The 14,045-nt window shown below is 38.1% G+C and overlaps 2 protein-coding genes across 2 annotated transcripts; both read right to left on the bottom strand.

Annotated features, from left to right (window-relative positions):
• Window positions 1-804: 804 nt before the first annotated feature.
• Window positions 805-4,477, bottom strand: LOC308687583 (L-asparaginase-like). The gene is made up of 7 exons (XM_081360212.1): window positions 4,360-4,477; window positions 3,626-3,768; window positions 2,497-2,592; window positions 2,229-2,389; window positions 1,508-1,591; window positions 1,196-1,358; window positions 805-1,106 (listed from the first exon to the last, which is right to left on the bottom strand). Exons 2-7 carry the CDS (start codon window positions 3,758-3,760, stop codon window positions 1,002-1,004), a joined length of 744 nt encoding a protein of 247 aa, XP_081216338.1. The 5' UTR covers window positions 3,761-3,768; window positions 4,360-4,477; the 3' UTR covers window positions 805-1,001.
• A 967-nt stretch (window positions 4,478-5,444) lies between these two features.
• Window positions 5,445-13,965, bottom strand: tmem176 (transmembrane protein 176). The gene is made up of 6 exons (XM_081360215.1): window positions 13,833-13,965; window positions 7,020-7,130; window positions 6,807-6,863; window positions 6,433-6,579; window positions 6,211-6,327; window positions 5,445-5,817 (listed from the first exon to the last, which is right to left on the bottom strand). Exons 1-6 carry the CDS (start codon window positions 13,956-13,958, stop codon window positions 5,791-5,793), a joined length of 585 nt encoding a protein of 194 aa, XP_081216341.1. The 5' UTR covers window positions 13,959-13,965; the 3' UTR covers window positions 5,445-5,790.
• Between the last annotated feature and the right edge of the window lie 80 nt (window positions 13,966-14,045).

Genomic DNA, 14,045 nt, shown 5'->3' with positions numbered 1-14,045 from the left:
TTAAATCTACTAATTATAGCAAGGCTTTTGGAGACTTTAATAGTTATATGTCTGATGTGGGCATTCCAACTTAACTTATGGTCTATCGTTACACCTAAAAATGTTATTTCCTGAACATTTTCAATGTGTACTCCGTCTATCTCAACCAGTTTCTGTGAGTCAGCTTGATACTAAAACACATCACTTTAGATTTTTCTAGGTTTAAGGATAATTTATTACTTTCCATCCATTTTTTAAATTTACTTAGTTCTTTGTTTACAATGCTAATAAGTCGCTCCAAATTGTCATTACTATAGAAAATGTTTGTATCATCAGCATACAATACACATTTAACCAATTGAGAAACATTAAAAATATCATTAATATACAAATGAAATAATTTGGGGCCCAATACTAACCCCTGGGGGACACCACAAGCAATGTCAAGACATCCAGAAGAGAGTTCACCCATTTGGACATACTGTACTCTGTCGCTCAAATAACTTTTCACCCATTTCCCAGCCACCCCCCGTATTCCATATCGTTCTAATTTCTTAAGTAGTATATGATGGTTGATGGTATCAAAAGCTTTTTTGAGATCAATAAAAATTCCTATTGCATGTTTTTTATTTGTTAAAGCCTTCGATATTTCTTCTGTGGCATCAATTATGGCCATTGAAGTAGATCTATTGGGTCTGAACCCATATTGTCCTTATGCATGACATTTTCGAACCGTTTGCCAAAAACCTCTTTCCAGTAAAAAAATTGTGAAACACATAAAGAATAGTGTGCACACTATAAGCCAACATCATGACACACATTGGTACTGTCATAGATTTATTTATAATTATTATTTATTAGTAGTTTAGGCTATTTATTTTTCCTCCTACAAATACAATACAGCAGATTGAGAGAAAAATACAAATTCACAAAAAAGATCAATTAAAAAGGTTTCTGATAAAATACTTTTTTTCTATTATTGTTATTATCATAACATTTTATATTTGTGTGAATGTTCTGCCTTAAACAGCAGATAGACGCATTGTGCAAAAAAGCTCAAAAAGAGCCATGATCGTTGTGTCATTTTGAGCATTATCCATGGCTGTCTGACCCCACACATCTCTCTCCTGGAGAAATGGAGAGAAAGAGTAAATCCAAACGTTTATCTAGTGTCAGACATTTACCATTAACTGTCCAATAAGAAAGCAGTTCATACCAGTGGTGTGGCTCCATGTTCCAGTAGTCTGCCGATCATAGATTTATCTCCCAGATAAACCGCCTCATGCATTACAGTGCGTTCATTATAGTCTTTAGCGTCCATGTCAACTCCTGATAGAAACCAAGCACGCAGCAGAGGGTAATCTCTGTTCTGTACCGCTCTGTTGAGTGAGAGGTTAAACAAAAATAAGCTTACTGACTCTTATTACCTTAGCTTATTGAAGCTTATTGATATGGAAAATTATATTAATAAGAAACATGCGTTGTGCTGTAAAATTTATATGTGAGATACTCCATGGTAAATGCTTACTGGATCATTTCCATGGCAATTCTCACAGTCTGTAGTTTAACAGTGACTCCTTTTAATCTCAGGAGTTTAACAGCACGACACTGCCTAAAAGAAACACAGATTCAGCTGTGATGATTAATTTATGCCCCCAATGTTAGTTTGAATTACATTGAGTAAGAATTCAGCGTGAGATAGTATAGGATAAATGAGCTGCTGTCAGTGGAGTGCTGCAGGGATGACATGTTTTTGTAGGCCTAGTTCCCTCAACATAAACCCAATAGGATTTTTATGGTATTGCAGAAAAAAGCTATGAGACTAACAAAAGTCAAGGTTCTTACACGTTTTGCACATCATGATAATCTTCACACATGAAAGCAATTTTTATGAAACTTGATGTCTAAATACAATCGCCAAAAGTAAAAAGCTAAAGGCCAAAAACGAACTACAACACGAACGCATGACTTCAACGTCACCATCATTAAACTTCTGACTAAACTTTAGCAGTTTTTATTTAATATTTTCCTAAAATTATATTATATAGCTAAATAATTTATGTGTTTTGGCAGACGAAAATACATCACCCCTACAGCAGTCTATAAAGCCAGACAGAGCCAACTCTAAATGGTGATAGATGAAATAAAAGTTGACGTTTTACTAGTCAAAAATGTCAGCTGAATTAACTAATCACTGCAGTTCTAGAGTCTACAACCCATTTCAGATCACACGTGTACTCTGTGTGTACCTGTTTTTAATGGCCAAGTACATTGGGCAGTTTCCAAAGCGGTCCTTGTGATAAGGAGACACCCCCTTTGACAGCAAGAAATTAATCATCTCTAAATTCCCCAACTCACATGCTGTATGAAGGGGTGTGAATTTGTCATAGGTTTCACAACTGGCATCCATCTGAAGAGGTTTAAAAAATAAATAAATCACACTGGGAATGAAATAGGTTGGAATTCAAAATATTTGCTGTCCACATTTTTAGTTTAGGAAATGTGAAGTTTAGTAACCTTCTCTAGGAGGACACTTAGTGAGATGAAATCGTTGTTTTCCACAGCTCGGCAAGCAAAAGAAGGAATGATTCTGTCAACGAACGATTTCCTTATCTGAGAGAGAGCAAGGTATAAACTCAAGCCTATGAACATAGGATAAGTAAAGCCTAACTATACATGCTATTACTGAAAAGGTGAAATTGTTCTAAATTTGTTTAAACATCAAGTCAGGCTGGAATCAAAGCTATAATGTTATATTATAGGTGTCTGCACAGATATTCCTTTCAATAACAGGGGCCGTATTAACAAAAAAAATCTTAAAGCTAAAATTTGCCCCTACTGAGGAAATTTAGGAGCAACTCTTTAAAAATAGGGCTGTGTTGCTCCTAATTTTAGGACTGAAAAAATTGTCATCTAAGAGTAATTCACTTCATTTAATTGAATTAATTTATTTAACGTTAAAAGTAGCTCCTTAACCTAGAACAGCTTAAAAGTCCCCCTGAAGAAAAACTCAGAAAAGATCCAAAGCATGCCTGCTGTTTTCAATGAGCGTTGCAGCTGAGTAAATATATATGAATATTACACTGACATCGACCTTTTAAAAAAGGAATCACATGTATCGCAAAGGTGTTTTCATAGTTTTAAACAGTCAGTCCAGTTTGACTTTGTCTTATCTTTTGTGCTTCTGTATTTCCATCATGATGATGTTGTATACAGGTACAAAAAGCATATATGTGTGTGTGTGGGTGTATATATATATATATATATATATATATATATATATATATATATATATATATATATATATATACATAAAATGGTGATTGCATTTGATATAGTTATATATTTCTATCTTTATTTCTCCTTCCCGCTGTCTGTCTGCTACACTGATGTGTGCAATTTAAAAAAATCACATCATCCATAGCAATGAGGTCAAATCCGCCTCAATCTTATATTAGGAGTTCCTTGGCTTTTAAGAGTTTTGTGAACAGGTTTTAAGCTAAAACTCCTAGCCAGGAACTCGTAGGAGGACTCTTAATGGTACAATAAAATTCTTTGTTAATACGGCCCCATATCTGTATAGTCATTGCTAATTTTCCAAACTATGAAGTAATTGGATACTGTATGCAAGTGAGTCTGTTCATGCCTCTTCACTTTTGCCATGTAGCCAATGAAGTTTCAGCACTTTGCCCAGTCTTTGCAGGAACTTTTTGTCTCGGACCACCACTCCATCAATGATGATGGGCCTAAAGATATAGTCATCTCCCTTAGCTCTCCGCATCACATAAACTATGAGAGGGACGGAAAGGAAGGTGAATTGTTACTTAAAAAAAGTTCTAGAAACAGTCATGCTCACAGAAACAAAATCAACAATTTAATTATTTTTTTTTTAATCACATCCCTAAATTGTCTTTGATATACGGGACAAAACAAGCAAATGTCAATTGGCTCCAAAGAGCATTCTAGCGTCACTTAACGTTACTCGAATCATTACACTCACCATTATTAGGCTAGATTTGATGGACTAAGTTACAAATCATGTTACAGTAACGTTAGCTGCTACTTGTAAGCTGATGTTCCGATAAAAGAGCCTTAACGTTACCACCTAACACAGCACAACAACATGCTAAGGCAGTGGTCTCAAATTCAGTTCCCGGAGGACCACTGCCCCGCAGAGTTTATCTGCAACCCTAAAACACTCCTGGCCCAGCTAAACAAGCTCTCCAGGATTGCTAGAAACTGCTTATGAGCTGGTTGGAGCTGAACTCTGCAGGACAGTGGCCGCAGGAGCTGAGTTTGAGACCACTTCACTGAGTAGGCATAATGTTTTATCTTGCCCTTCGTTTTATAAAAATTCACTTGCCATGTGACGAAACAAACCTTAAATCTAGTAGAAACTGATGTGTAATATATATTCAGCCAAAAAATAGCTTATTTCAGGGAGGTCCGTCACGCCGTCTGTTGTTAGCAACGAACGAATTCTGGCTGCTACTTGGGAACAGCTCATGAATATTTAATAGACAGAGCGCATCTAGGCCACGCTCACAAAAAAAAAAAAAAAAAACGACGTGAAGCTGCCTCTTTGTCATTTCTTACTTAAAAAAATGTCTAAAAGCTGCTATGTGACAGGGTGTACAGCAAACAAGCTAAAACAAAACAGAAATATCATAAGTTTTTATAAGCTCTCGTCTCGACCCCCAAAACCGAGCGATGAAGAAGGACACAAAAGTGGATCCAGGCGAGACAGAGCGCAACGTGTCATATTATTCTGAGAACTACGCCCACTGGAGAGTTAGCTTACAGAAATATAATATATAAAACTGATATTTGGATATTTGACTTACCAGTTACAAAATGTTTACTGCAATGCACACGTAGTGTATTTTGCCTAGGATTGTCAGGATCCCACAATGTATCCAGTCTTCCAGCTGATGATTCACGTCTTATTGCTCGATGTAGCTTCTAAACATAATTTATTTTATAAATCAATTTATTTATTTACTTTTCCCTTTGACTAGTATTTCGTGTGCCAAGCTTTTCTTCTGGAAGTTGGCAATTCGACAGCTTTAAAATCAGTCTAACAACTCGGAACTATCACATCACATTAGCCTATTAATATTCACGAGCAAACCCTTATCATCGTAAGCTAATTATTCTATGGTCTTGTTATGTGACTGACGAATGGCCCTGAACAGAAACGGTCTTGTTTTTTAGCACCTTAGCTAACATTTACATTTAATCATTTAGCAGACGCTTTTTAGTGCAAAAAGTGCTGAGACAAGTCCCAGTTAGTCTAGCACAGTAGGCTAGGCCTAAACACGTAGCAAGGTTTTTATTTTTATTTATTTATTTTTATAAATAAATAGAATAGAATAGAATAGAATAGAATAGAATAGAATAGAATAGAATAGAATGTGTTAATAGTTCAAGTGTTGGCGAACAATGGTTAGTGAAAGGTCATCGTTAGTGTTAATGTAATGATCAGAATTTATTGTAAATAAAATAAAACAACAAAATATTACCTTTAAACTTGAAATGTAACTTTAATAAAAAAAACATATTTAGACGTTTATATTGATGATATTAGATAAAAAAAAAATATACAATTCACTTTCAATTAATTTTCACTTAAAATACAACATTTCAGTGCATTGCATTCTTGCACAGCATTACATTGGTTAAGAAAAACCACACATGTGAAGTGGATAGGTTAGTTTGAGGACCTCTGATTAAAATCCAGAAATGTGATACATGAGGGGTACAACTGTCATACATGGGGGTACAAATGTCATTCGTGGGATGATCAGCATCCTACTCAGGATGTCTTTCACCTAGGGTCTGAGAGGGAGAGAGAAGAGAAAAATCAATACGGTGCATATTAGCAAACCAGCTTTAAAACACTTTGAATTTGATCCTAAATGTTCTTAAAATATAACACAACATTTCATAGTGTTTGTAAAAAGTTTATTGTTTCCATATTAAACTTTTTTCCTAATGTAATTCTGAATAGAAGTGCAGAAAAGAACACACGTTTTCATGGTCATTTTGCCAAAACACTATGAAAACAAAACATTTGACATCAAATCCGATCAAGACTAAGCTTTGTTTTTCTATGGAATAAATCATCATTAAATCACAAGTTCATATGAATTATAGACAATACAAAAATCAATAATATAAAATATTTAAAAATAAATAAATAAATATAATAAACCATTTTTTTCCTCTTACCGCATAGTCTGTAAAGTTCCTCCTCTGATTATACAGTATAGCTGTGAAAGCAGAGGACAGTGCTGTCTGGACAATATTGACCACTGAGATGGTTATCTTCATTCCTGTGCTGAATCTCTGTTTTGAAGAAAGAGTACTTACTACAATATACAACTGTTTCATTTTCTTTACATAATATAATATAATAGAACTCTCACATATGAGGGGGTATGAGATACATACAGTGGCATAATACTGTTGGTCACACAACTGGTCTGGTCCTATATGGCATTTGGTTGCCGGATTGGAAGCAATGTCAACATAGTATAGGATAAGTGCAAGAACTGAGATGATTATGGTCACAAAAGAGACTGCCAAGCAAACAGAGACCTATAAAGACAAGAGAAACTTTCATCATTTTTGTCTTTTTCAAACATGTAAGTGAATTGGTCTTTGGAGACAGAAACTTTTACACATGTCCTTGCTTTTGTGAAGCCTTTGTATTTGATTATTGGTCATGACTGAATTACATTAGAATACACAAACTCTATATGCTGTATCTAGATTATGCCCTAACACAGGCTTGTTAGTCTGTCCTGGTGTAAGTTCAAACTCACTGTCTTCATGGTGGCAATTTTATCCACTGCTATTGCAGCTGTGCCTGAAATGACAAACTGTTTGAAAAAAAGGAAAGAATAAAGTTTAGTCATAGGTCCATGGTTGGTGGATATGCAGAATACTGTACATTTCACTGAATACTTTGTCATCACCTTAATCCATTATGTAACATCCTAGGTTTATTACATCATAGGCTTATTAGTGTGATTTACCATAAGGCCACTCCACCATGGCACACCAAAGTTAAGTATCATTGTGATCTCTGTAGAAAGCAGAGGTGTAGAATAGGAGATGATCAGCAATCCTATTACTATCTGAGAGACCTATGAAAGACACAAAAAAAGCAAGAAAAATGGCCCAGTAAGAAATTTGTGCATCTCAAAGTAAAATATATAACTTTATAATTCAGTTGACATGAAATTTCAATCAGTTTGAGCTGCTATTAAGTTTTTAAATTTGTAATTTTAAACCAAAATGTTCATTCTTCTATAATTATCAAGCGTAGCGTTAGTTCTGGCAGGTCACATTAGTCAAGCTCTCATCAGCTGATCCACATCTACCTATAGGAATACGACGCCTATCACTGTATACACATATAAGCTCCTTCAGTATTATCAGCAGCTATTGCGTTTCTCAGGAGCTAATTACCCTCCTCCATCCCCAGCTCCACCTCTCGCTCAGTCAGGATTTGGCCTTCTGATTCCCCTTGAATCAGAATAAATTCTCGAATTATGTTGTACTTTAAAATCTTGAATTAAATATATTTGCAAACTTTCATGTTGGTTCTGTTCTGTTTACCCTAAAGGCCCGTACACACGGGAACGAATATTGGTGCGCGTTATTCGCCAGTGTTTTTCAACGCGTTTTTTGTGTTCACACCCAAGCGATTTTCCCTGACGATGAGCCGAGTGAACATGCAAATTCATTCCCTGTATATCTTCTTCGCCTTTACGTATGTGTGCTCGGCAAGACCGTTTTGTGTTTGAGCGCCCCCAAGTTGTGTTTTACTGTAACTTCAGAAGCTCCAGACACGTGAGCAAAAGCGCCAATCTCATTGGTCGGATAGTTTTTGACGCGGCGTGTCAAACCAAAAAAACGAACCCGAGGCGTTTTTTTTTAAAATGACGCTTTTACGCGTGCCGTTTTTCACGTCGGTGTGCACACTCACATTGGCGCCCTTTGTTTAGTCACGAAGCGTTAAACGTCGGCGAATATCGCGCGTGAAATTCGTCAGCGTTTTTCAACGCGTTTTTTGTGTTCACACCCAAGCGATTTTCGCTGACGATGAGCCGAGTGAACATGCAAATTCATTCCCTGACATTAGATGGCGCTTAATACCACTCCATAACAGTTCTCTTTTATCAAGATTTTTGTAGTCTTCGTCGCGTTTGTCATATAGTTCTTTATGTTCCGACACCAACGAGACCAGCAGCTCTACATTCATCTTGCCTTGCATCTTCCTCGTCTTATTTATTTCTTCCCAGCAGTGTTTAGACGCTACTCGGCGTATATCTTCTTCGCCGTTACGTATGTGTGCTCGACAAGACCGTTTTGTGTTTGAGCGCCCCCAAGTTGTGTTTTACTGTAACTTCAGAAGCTCCAGACACGTGAGCAAAAGCGCCAATCTCATTGGTCGGATTTGACGCAGCGCGGGAAGGTTTTTGGCACTTGCTATATGCAAAAAAAAAAAAAAAAAAAAATCATAGACATGATCCGAAAAAAAAGGTTAAAGGTATGGTACGCAATTTCGGAGAGGTTAGCAACAGCAAGCTAGCTTTGAAAGCATTAGCCTAAGCCTTGTTTATACTTTTGCCTGGCTCCGCACCACGAGCTTCCGCTCTAAGTAATTGTTCTCTGTCTAAACCACCAGGAAGCAGCAGTGAGAAGTAAGGTACACATGTGGATGTTTTTTTTCTATTACACTTCACCAAACCCACGCTACAAAAGAACCAAAGAATCATGTAAAATCCAGTAAACCCTGAGATTAGTATGTGACATTAAAACTAAATATATGGATATGAGAACAGATGTATAAAAACTAAATTAAACAACAATCTTTTAAATATTTTCTAACCATCATCAACCATTATTATTTAATTTCATGTATATTTTTATTAAACATGCTTATTTCTGCTACTGAAGGCTCATTATGTAAATGTAAGCAATTAATCTCAACAAGGGCAAACTGTGTGCCTGTAAGACAGACGTACCAGCAATACCAGAAACGGCTCGAAGTCATGCATCTTCGGAAGCGGAGCCGCTGTAACAGTCAATTCTGTTCCCTACCGGAATTCCTGTTCCCCCTGTGTCTGCTGACATTGCATGTCAAAGCCTTAACCTTAATAAATCAAAGCCTCAATAAACATTACATTGAAATCTGTAATAACGTTTTAAATTAGAAAATACATAATCTGGATTGAATTGACAGATGGGGGAAAACTCGCTTCTAATAAAAAAATAAATAAAAACAATAAAAAACCCGCTTAAATTTCGGGAAAAAATACAATCTTTTTTAACCTTTTGGCTTCCCGTACATCCTGTTGTGCTTCTTGCTCGTATCAGAGAGCGTCTAATAAGGCCGTAGACGGGCTCTGCTCGTATTCACATTCAGTTCTGATGGTACGCATGGTAACACGGCAACTACGCATGATTTGTAAAGGGAACAGGAATTCCGATAGGGAACAGAATCGACTGCTTCACCCGCACGCAAAGTTACAAGTTACAAAAATGCCGTGCTCACCGCCACACGAAATGGGGTCTCGACCCCACACAGCAATGATGTAATTTTTGACGCGCACCAGTCCTTCGCGCTCGTGCGGACGTGGCGAGTACAAACCAAGCTTTAGATTTCACACTCCCTCTCCAAAGCCACGTCACATCCAAAACACATGAACACATAGCATGGAAATACATAAGTTGACTAGCAGCACATCCTGTCATTCAGACCAAATGCAATGATTGGAAGAACTTATTTTTGGTCCTTTGATTTCCATATGATATGATTTTTTATATTCAGATCACTCCTATTATTGATTGCTATCAGGATGTGAAGAGAGTTTCAACCAGTATAACAAATGTCGTTTATCAAACAAAAGCCTGACCTACCTTTAAATCATCCTCAAAAAAAAAAAAAAAAAAAAAAAAGTCACACTTGTGCATTGGAAATGAATGGGAGACAAATTGTATCTAGTGGAAAAGTTTGGAACACAGCTTGTTTAGATTTATGGCTTTGATTTTCTCACAGTTAAGAGTTTAGAGTAAAACATGTTTTGGAAAATAATTATATATAATGATATATTTCATAAAAACAATTTTGTGCTTTTTTTGTCACAATAAACTATAAATTCGAAAGTTAACTTTTTTCAATTCAGCAATAATCTGCCAATTGTCTTCTTTAAAAAGTGACCGGACTTGTACTCTAAAGCGTTCAAGAATTATGACAAGTTGGAAATATTCTGGTTTGTGTTAAACTGTGCATAAATGGATTACAACTAATGCATAAATATAATTCAGTACCATATAATCCCATAAAAATACAAAATATTAAAAACATTATTGAACTAAAATATAGTAAACAATTTCATAGAAATAATAATAATAATAATTAAAAAATTTTTTTAATTTTTGACCACCACACAAGAGCACCAGAGGATTAAGCAATAGGGTATTGTCACAATTATGTTTAGTTAGTTTTGTTTTCATGGACTTTTAGTTTGTATTCATCTGTTGCCTGTTTCCTTTGTTCGGTTTCCTGCCACTCATCAGTTTCCATGGACACTCATTAATCATCACAGCTGTCATTGTCTCATTATCACTGTGTATTTAAAGGTCCCGTTCTATGCCCCTTTTCACAAGATGTAAAATAAGTCTCTGATGTCCCCAGAGTGTGTATGTGAAGTTTGAGCTCAAAATACCCAACAGATAATTTTTTACAGCATGTTTAAATTGACATTTTTTGGGGCTCAGAAAAACGAGCCGTTTCAGTGTGTCCCCTTTAAATGCAAATGAGGTGCTGCTGGACGACACAGGGGGCAGAGCTTCATGAGCTCGTGCTCAGTCTGTCAGGAAAAATTCATCTCACGGAATGATGATAATATCAGAAACTCTCAGTAACGGCGTTCATTTCGAGTCGGACAATAATGCCTACAGAGTCAGAGTGCTGTATAGAGATGAAACAGGTATGGTTTAGTAGTTTAATTACGGTTATTATAACGTATTTGTCATCTGCTTGTAGGCTATGTATCCATTATTTATTAATAGCCTACAAGTCTGCTGTCTGAATGATGATCAAACATGTACTGATGAGTTTAATAAAGTTTATTGTACATCACACAAAAGATGAAGCGTCAGTTTTACTTCAGAAAATCACCGTAAGAGCTGAGTAAACACAGTAGGCTAAGTTATAAGAAGTGCGCAAGTTGCCAGTAGAGTTGAGGGAGCATTCCTGTGGGCGAGGTTAGTCAAGAAACGGTTCTGGTGACATCACTAATGCAGGATGTAGAGGGGTGTAGTCCAATCGAGCCGTTTTTTGTAGTCAACTTCTGTTAAATAAAATATCTCGCTTGGCATTGAACTTTGAGCTTTATAATTTTACAGATATTATTTATGCTCTAACAGCAACATTACACACTAACTAAAGTTTGAAACATGGAATCGCATGCAACGGGACCTTTAAGTTCCTCTGTGTGCTCACTTCAGTGGTCTGGTATTGTTAGTGGTATTGGTATTGTAATCCAAACAGAGATGAAGTTAGAAGCAACCAAACACCTCCACGTTTTCCTTATTTAAATACAGTTACACGAGTAGTTACACGACCTAGTATGGTGACACAAAATAAAATGTGGCGCTTTTCTAAGCGGGTAAAAAGGATAACTATAATGTATGGCGGAAAAGTGCTCCCAAGTGCTATTCCGCCATACGCTAAACTAAGTGCTATCAAAGTGTCGCCGCACGGCAGAGCGATTGAGTGCACGCACTGAGACGAGAGAGGTATGTATCAACTCGTCTTAGTTAAGGGAAAAACATAGTTTAATATGAAAAAACGGTGGAGTGTTCCTTTAATGTCACCACAATGGGGTGCCCCTACAAACCCAACGGGGCCTGATTTTTGTTTCAGGGGAAGAGACCTGGAGGAGTATGTGGAGGATTTTGCAAGGTCTACCCCCAGCCGACGTGGAGGATGACCTCTACCTCATGCCTGAGCCTAAGCCCGCTACAGAGCCAGAGCCAGCAGCCTCGTCTGTCCCGGGAGAGAAGCACGAGGTCCCGTCTGTCCAGGTGTGTGAGCCAGCCAGTACATCCGTGCCTGTGGGAATTTTAGTGGAGCTGGAAGAGGAAGAATGGCTTAGAGACTAGTACAGAGATAGTGCTTCCAACCCTGCCCACCCACAACCCTTCTCTGTCACTGGTCCCCTCCTGCACAAACATCCCTTTAACACCACTGGTCCCATCCAGCAAAGATTTGTCTTCGTCATCGCTCCGTCCAAGTTCCGTCCAGCACAGTGTTGTCACCACCATCCCTGTCTATCAACGAGTTGGCTCCACCCTGGCTCCTTTCCCCCTCAGCTTCGCCCAGGACCTTCATCCCTTCAGCTCCACCGGGCTCCCTCGTCCCACCGGCTCCACCTGGGTCAGTTGTCGCCACACCCTTGCCATGGACTTCCGGGCTGTCTTCTGCACTACAGCTCTCCACCCCTACGGCTCCGTCAGACTCCTCCAACGCTCAGTCTTCACCGGGGTACTTGCTCACACCAGCGTTGCCTTGGTCCACCGGCCCCTGGCTCCACTTCGGCCGTTCGTTGCCGGGACTCCGCCTTGGTGTCCAGGTCCAGCAACGTCGCCGGGTCTCTCAGTCCATCGGGCGTCACCTGGGTCTCACCGTCACCTCTGTCGGTCGGGCTCAAATTACCATCTTGGCTCCTCCCTCCATCACTGCCATAGTGGATCACCTCCATCATGGCCATCTCCTGGGTCGCTCTGAAATATCGTCGACTGCCTGTACCACACCCTGGATACAGGCCACCATCCACTCCTCCATGGTTCCTCCCATCATCTCCACCATGGCTGCTCCCTGATCTTTTTCGTCTGTCTGTCTGCCCCTTTCACCAACCCTTTGCCTTCTCTTCGCCAACCTCCGAAGCCCTCACCATCCCTCCCTCATTTCTTCTGTTACGGCGCGAGGTCACACCTTCCAGGAGGAGGCGTTATGTCACAATTATGTTTAGTTAGTTTCGTTGTCATAAACTTTTAGTCTTGCGTGCTACACGCTGTTTTGTTGCTGTTTCTACACTTTGGATAATCTGAGTCTACTTTGAATTTAAATAAAAGGACTTATATTTGATCTTCTCTGCCTTTCGTCTTCATCATCGGACTGACAATGTTACAGTTATGAGTTGTCATGCCAAATTGTGAATATAGTCATGTAATCCTTTTAGTTCGTAATACAGAATGGTCTCCAGTGCCTTAGTGCTTTTAAAAATGTACATCATATATCTTAAAATATTAAGGACACAAAATGTTTTTGTTCATTAAAACTGGAATAGTGTATTAACCAATCAGAAGTCAAGAAAGGAATTATCTGTTTTATAATTAATATGCTACATGGACTATTTGTAGTTTTTAATTTGTATTTTCTTTAACATAATTATACTTGTATGGTCTATTTATTGGCCTAGTAGCCAAAATGGCTAGTGATTTAAAATGGTAAAAAATGGACATAGGGCCAGAACTCCTGACAGCCATACTGGAAATATAGAATTTATATTAACTCAGAGTTCAATAAAATTCTACTTTAAAGTCTTATGCTTGTGCCCTGTTTTATGTATAGATATGTGTGTGTGTGTGTGTGTGTGTGTGTGTGTGTGTGTGTGTGTGTGTGTGTGTGTTTTGCTTTGTGAAGTTCATTCAAGAAATTAAACCCACAATTGACTACAATTTGACTTCTTTTTTTATGCCAGAACACGTCCTGCGAGAATCTGTGCGGAGCCCTTTAAAATTAATGAAGCCATGACACGACGTTCACTCACCCCAAATATTTTGGGCTCCCCCTTCTCGATGCTGTCCCGCAAAGCTTTTTGTTTGTCTTCCAGCTTTTCCTCTACCCGATTTAAGCCAGTATTCACTGACAAGTCCGTCGTCACAGTCAAAGTCATCCTTCGTTTTCAAGTAAGTTAAGTTTGCAACAAGGGATAACAAATATACGACACGTCTTTAAAGTTACAGTTGAGTAATGTCAAGGC

Source organism: Scardinius erythrophthalmus, assembly GCF_964197995.2.
Source record: "Scardinius erythrophthalmus genome assembly, chromosome: 3".
Lineage (NCBI taxonomy): Eukaryota > Metazoa > Chordata > Actinopteri > Cypriniformes > Leuciscidae > Scardinius > Scardinius erythrophthalmus.
Note: the sequence above shows the minus strand (reverse complement) of the source record. Positions and strands in the feature narration are given on the sequence as shown.

What these genes read in the sequence shown, in the direction of transcription:
- tmem176 (XM_081360215.1), bottom strand. Translation starts at nt 13,958, where the DNA reads ATGACTTTGACTGTGACGACGGACTTGTCAGTGAATACTGGCTTAAAT. An exon ending in GGGAGCCCAAAATATTTGGG is followed by an intron (nt 7,131 to 13,832) that starts GTGAGTGAACGT and finishes TGTCTTTCATAG; the next exon opens with GTCTCTCAGATAGTAATAGG. An exon ending in AAATTGCCACCATGAAGACA is followed by an intron (nt 6,580 to 6,806) that starts GTGAGTTTGAAC and finishes TTGTCTTTATAG; the next exon opens with GTCTCTGTTTGCTTGGCAGT.
- LOC308687583 (XM_081360212.1), bottom strand. Translation starts at nt 3,760, where the DNA reads ATGCGGAGAGCTAAGGGAGATGACTATATCTTTAGGCCCATCATCATT. An exon ending in TACATGGCAAAAGTGAAGAG is followed by an intron (nt 2,593 to 3,625) that starts GCATGAACAGAC and finishes GCTCTCTCTCAG; the next exon opens with ATAAGGAAATCGTTCGTTGA. An exon ending in TAAGTGTCCTCCTAGAGAAG is followed by an intron (nt 2,390 to 2,496) that starts GTTACTAAACTT and finishes AAACCTCTTCAG; the next exon opens with ATGGATGCCAGTTGTGAAAC.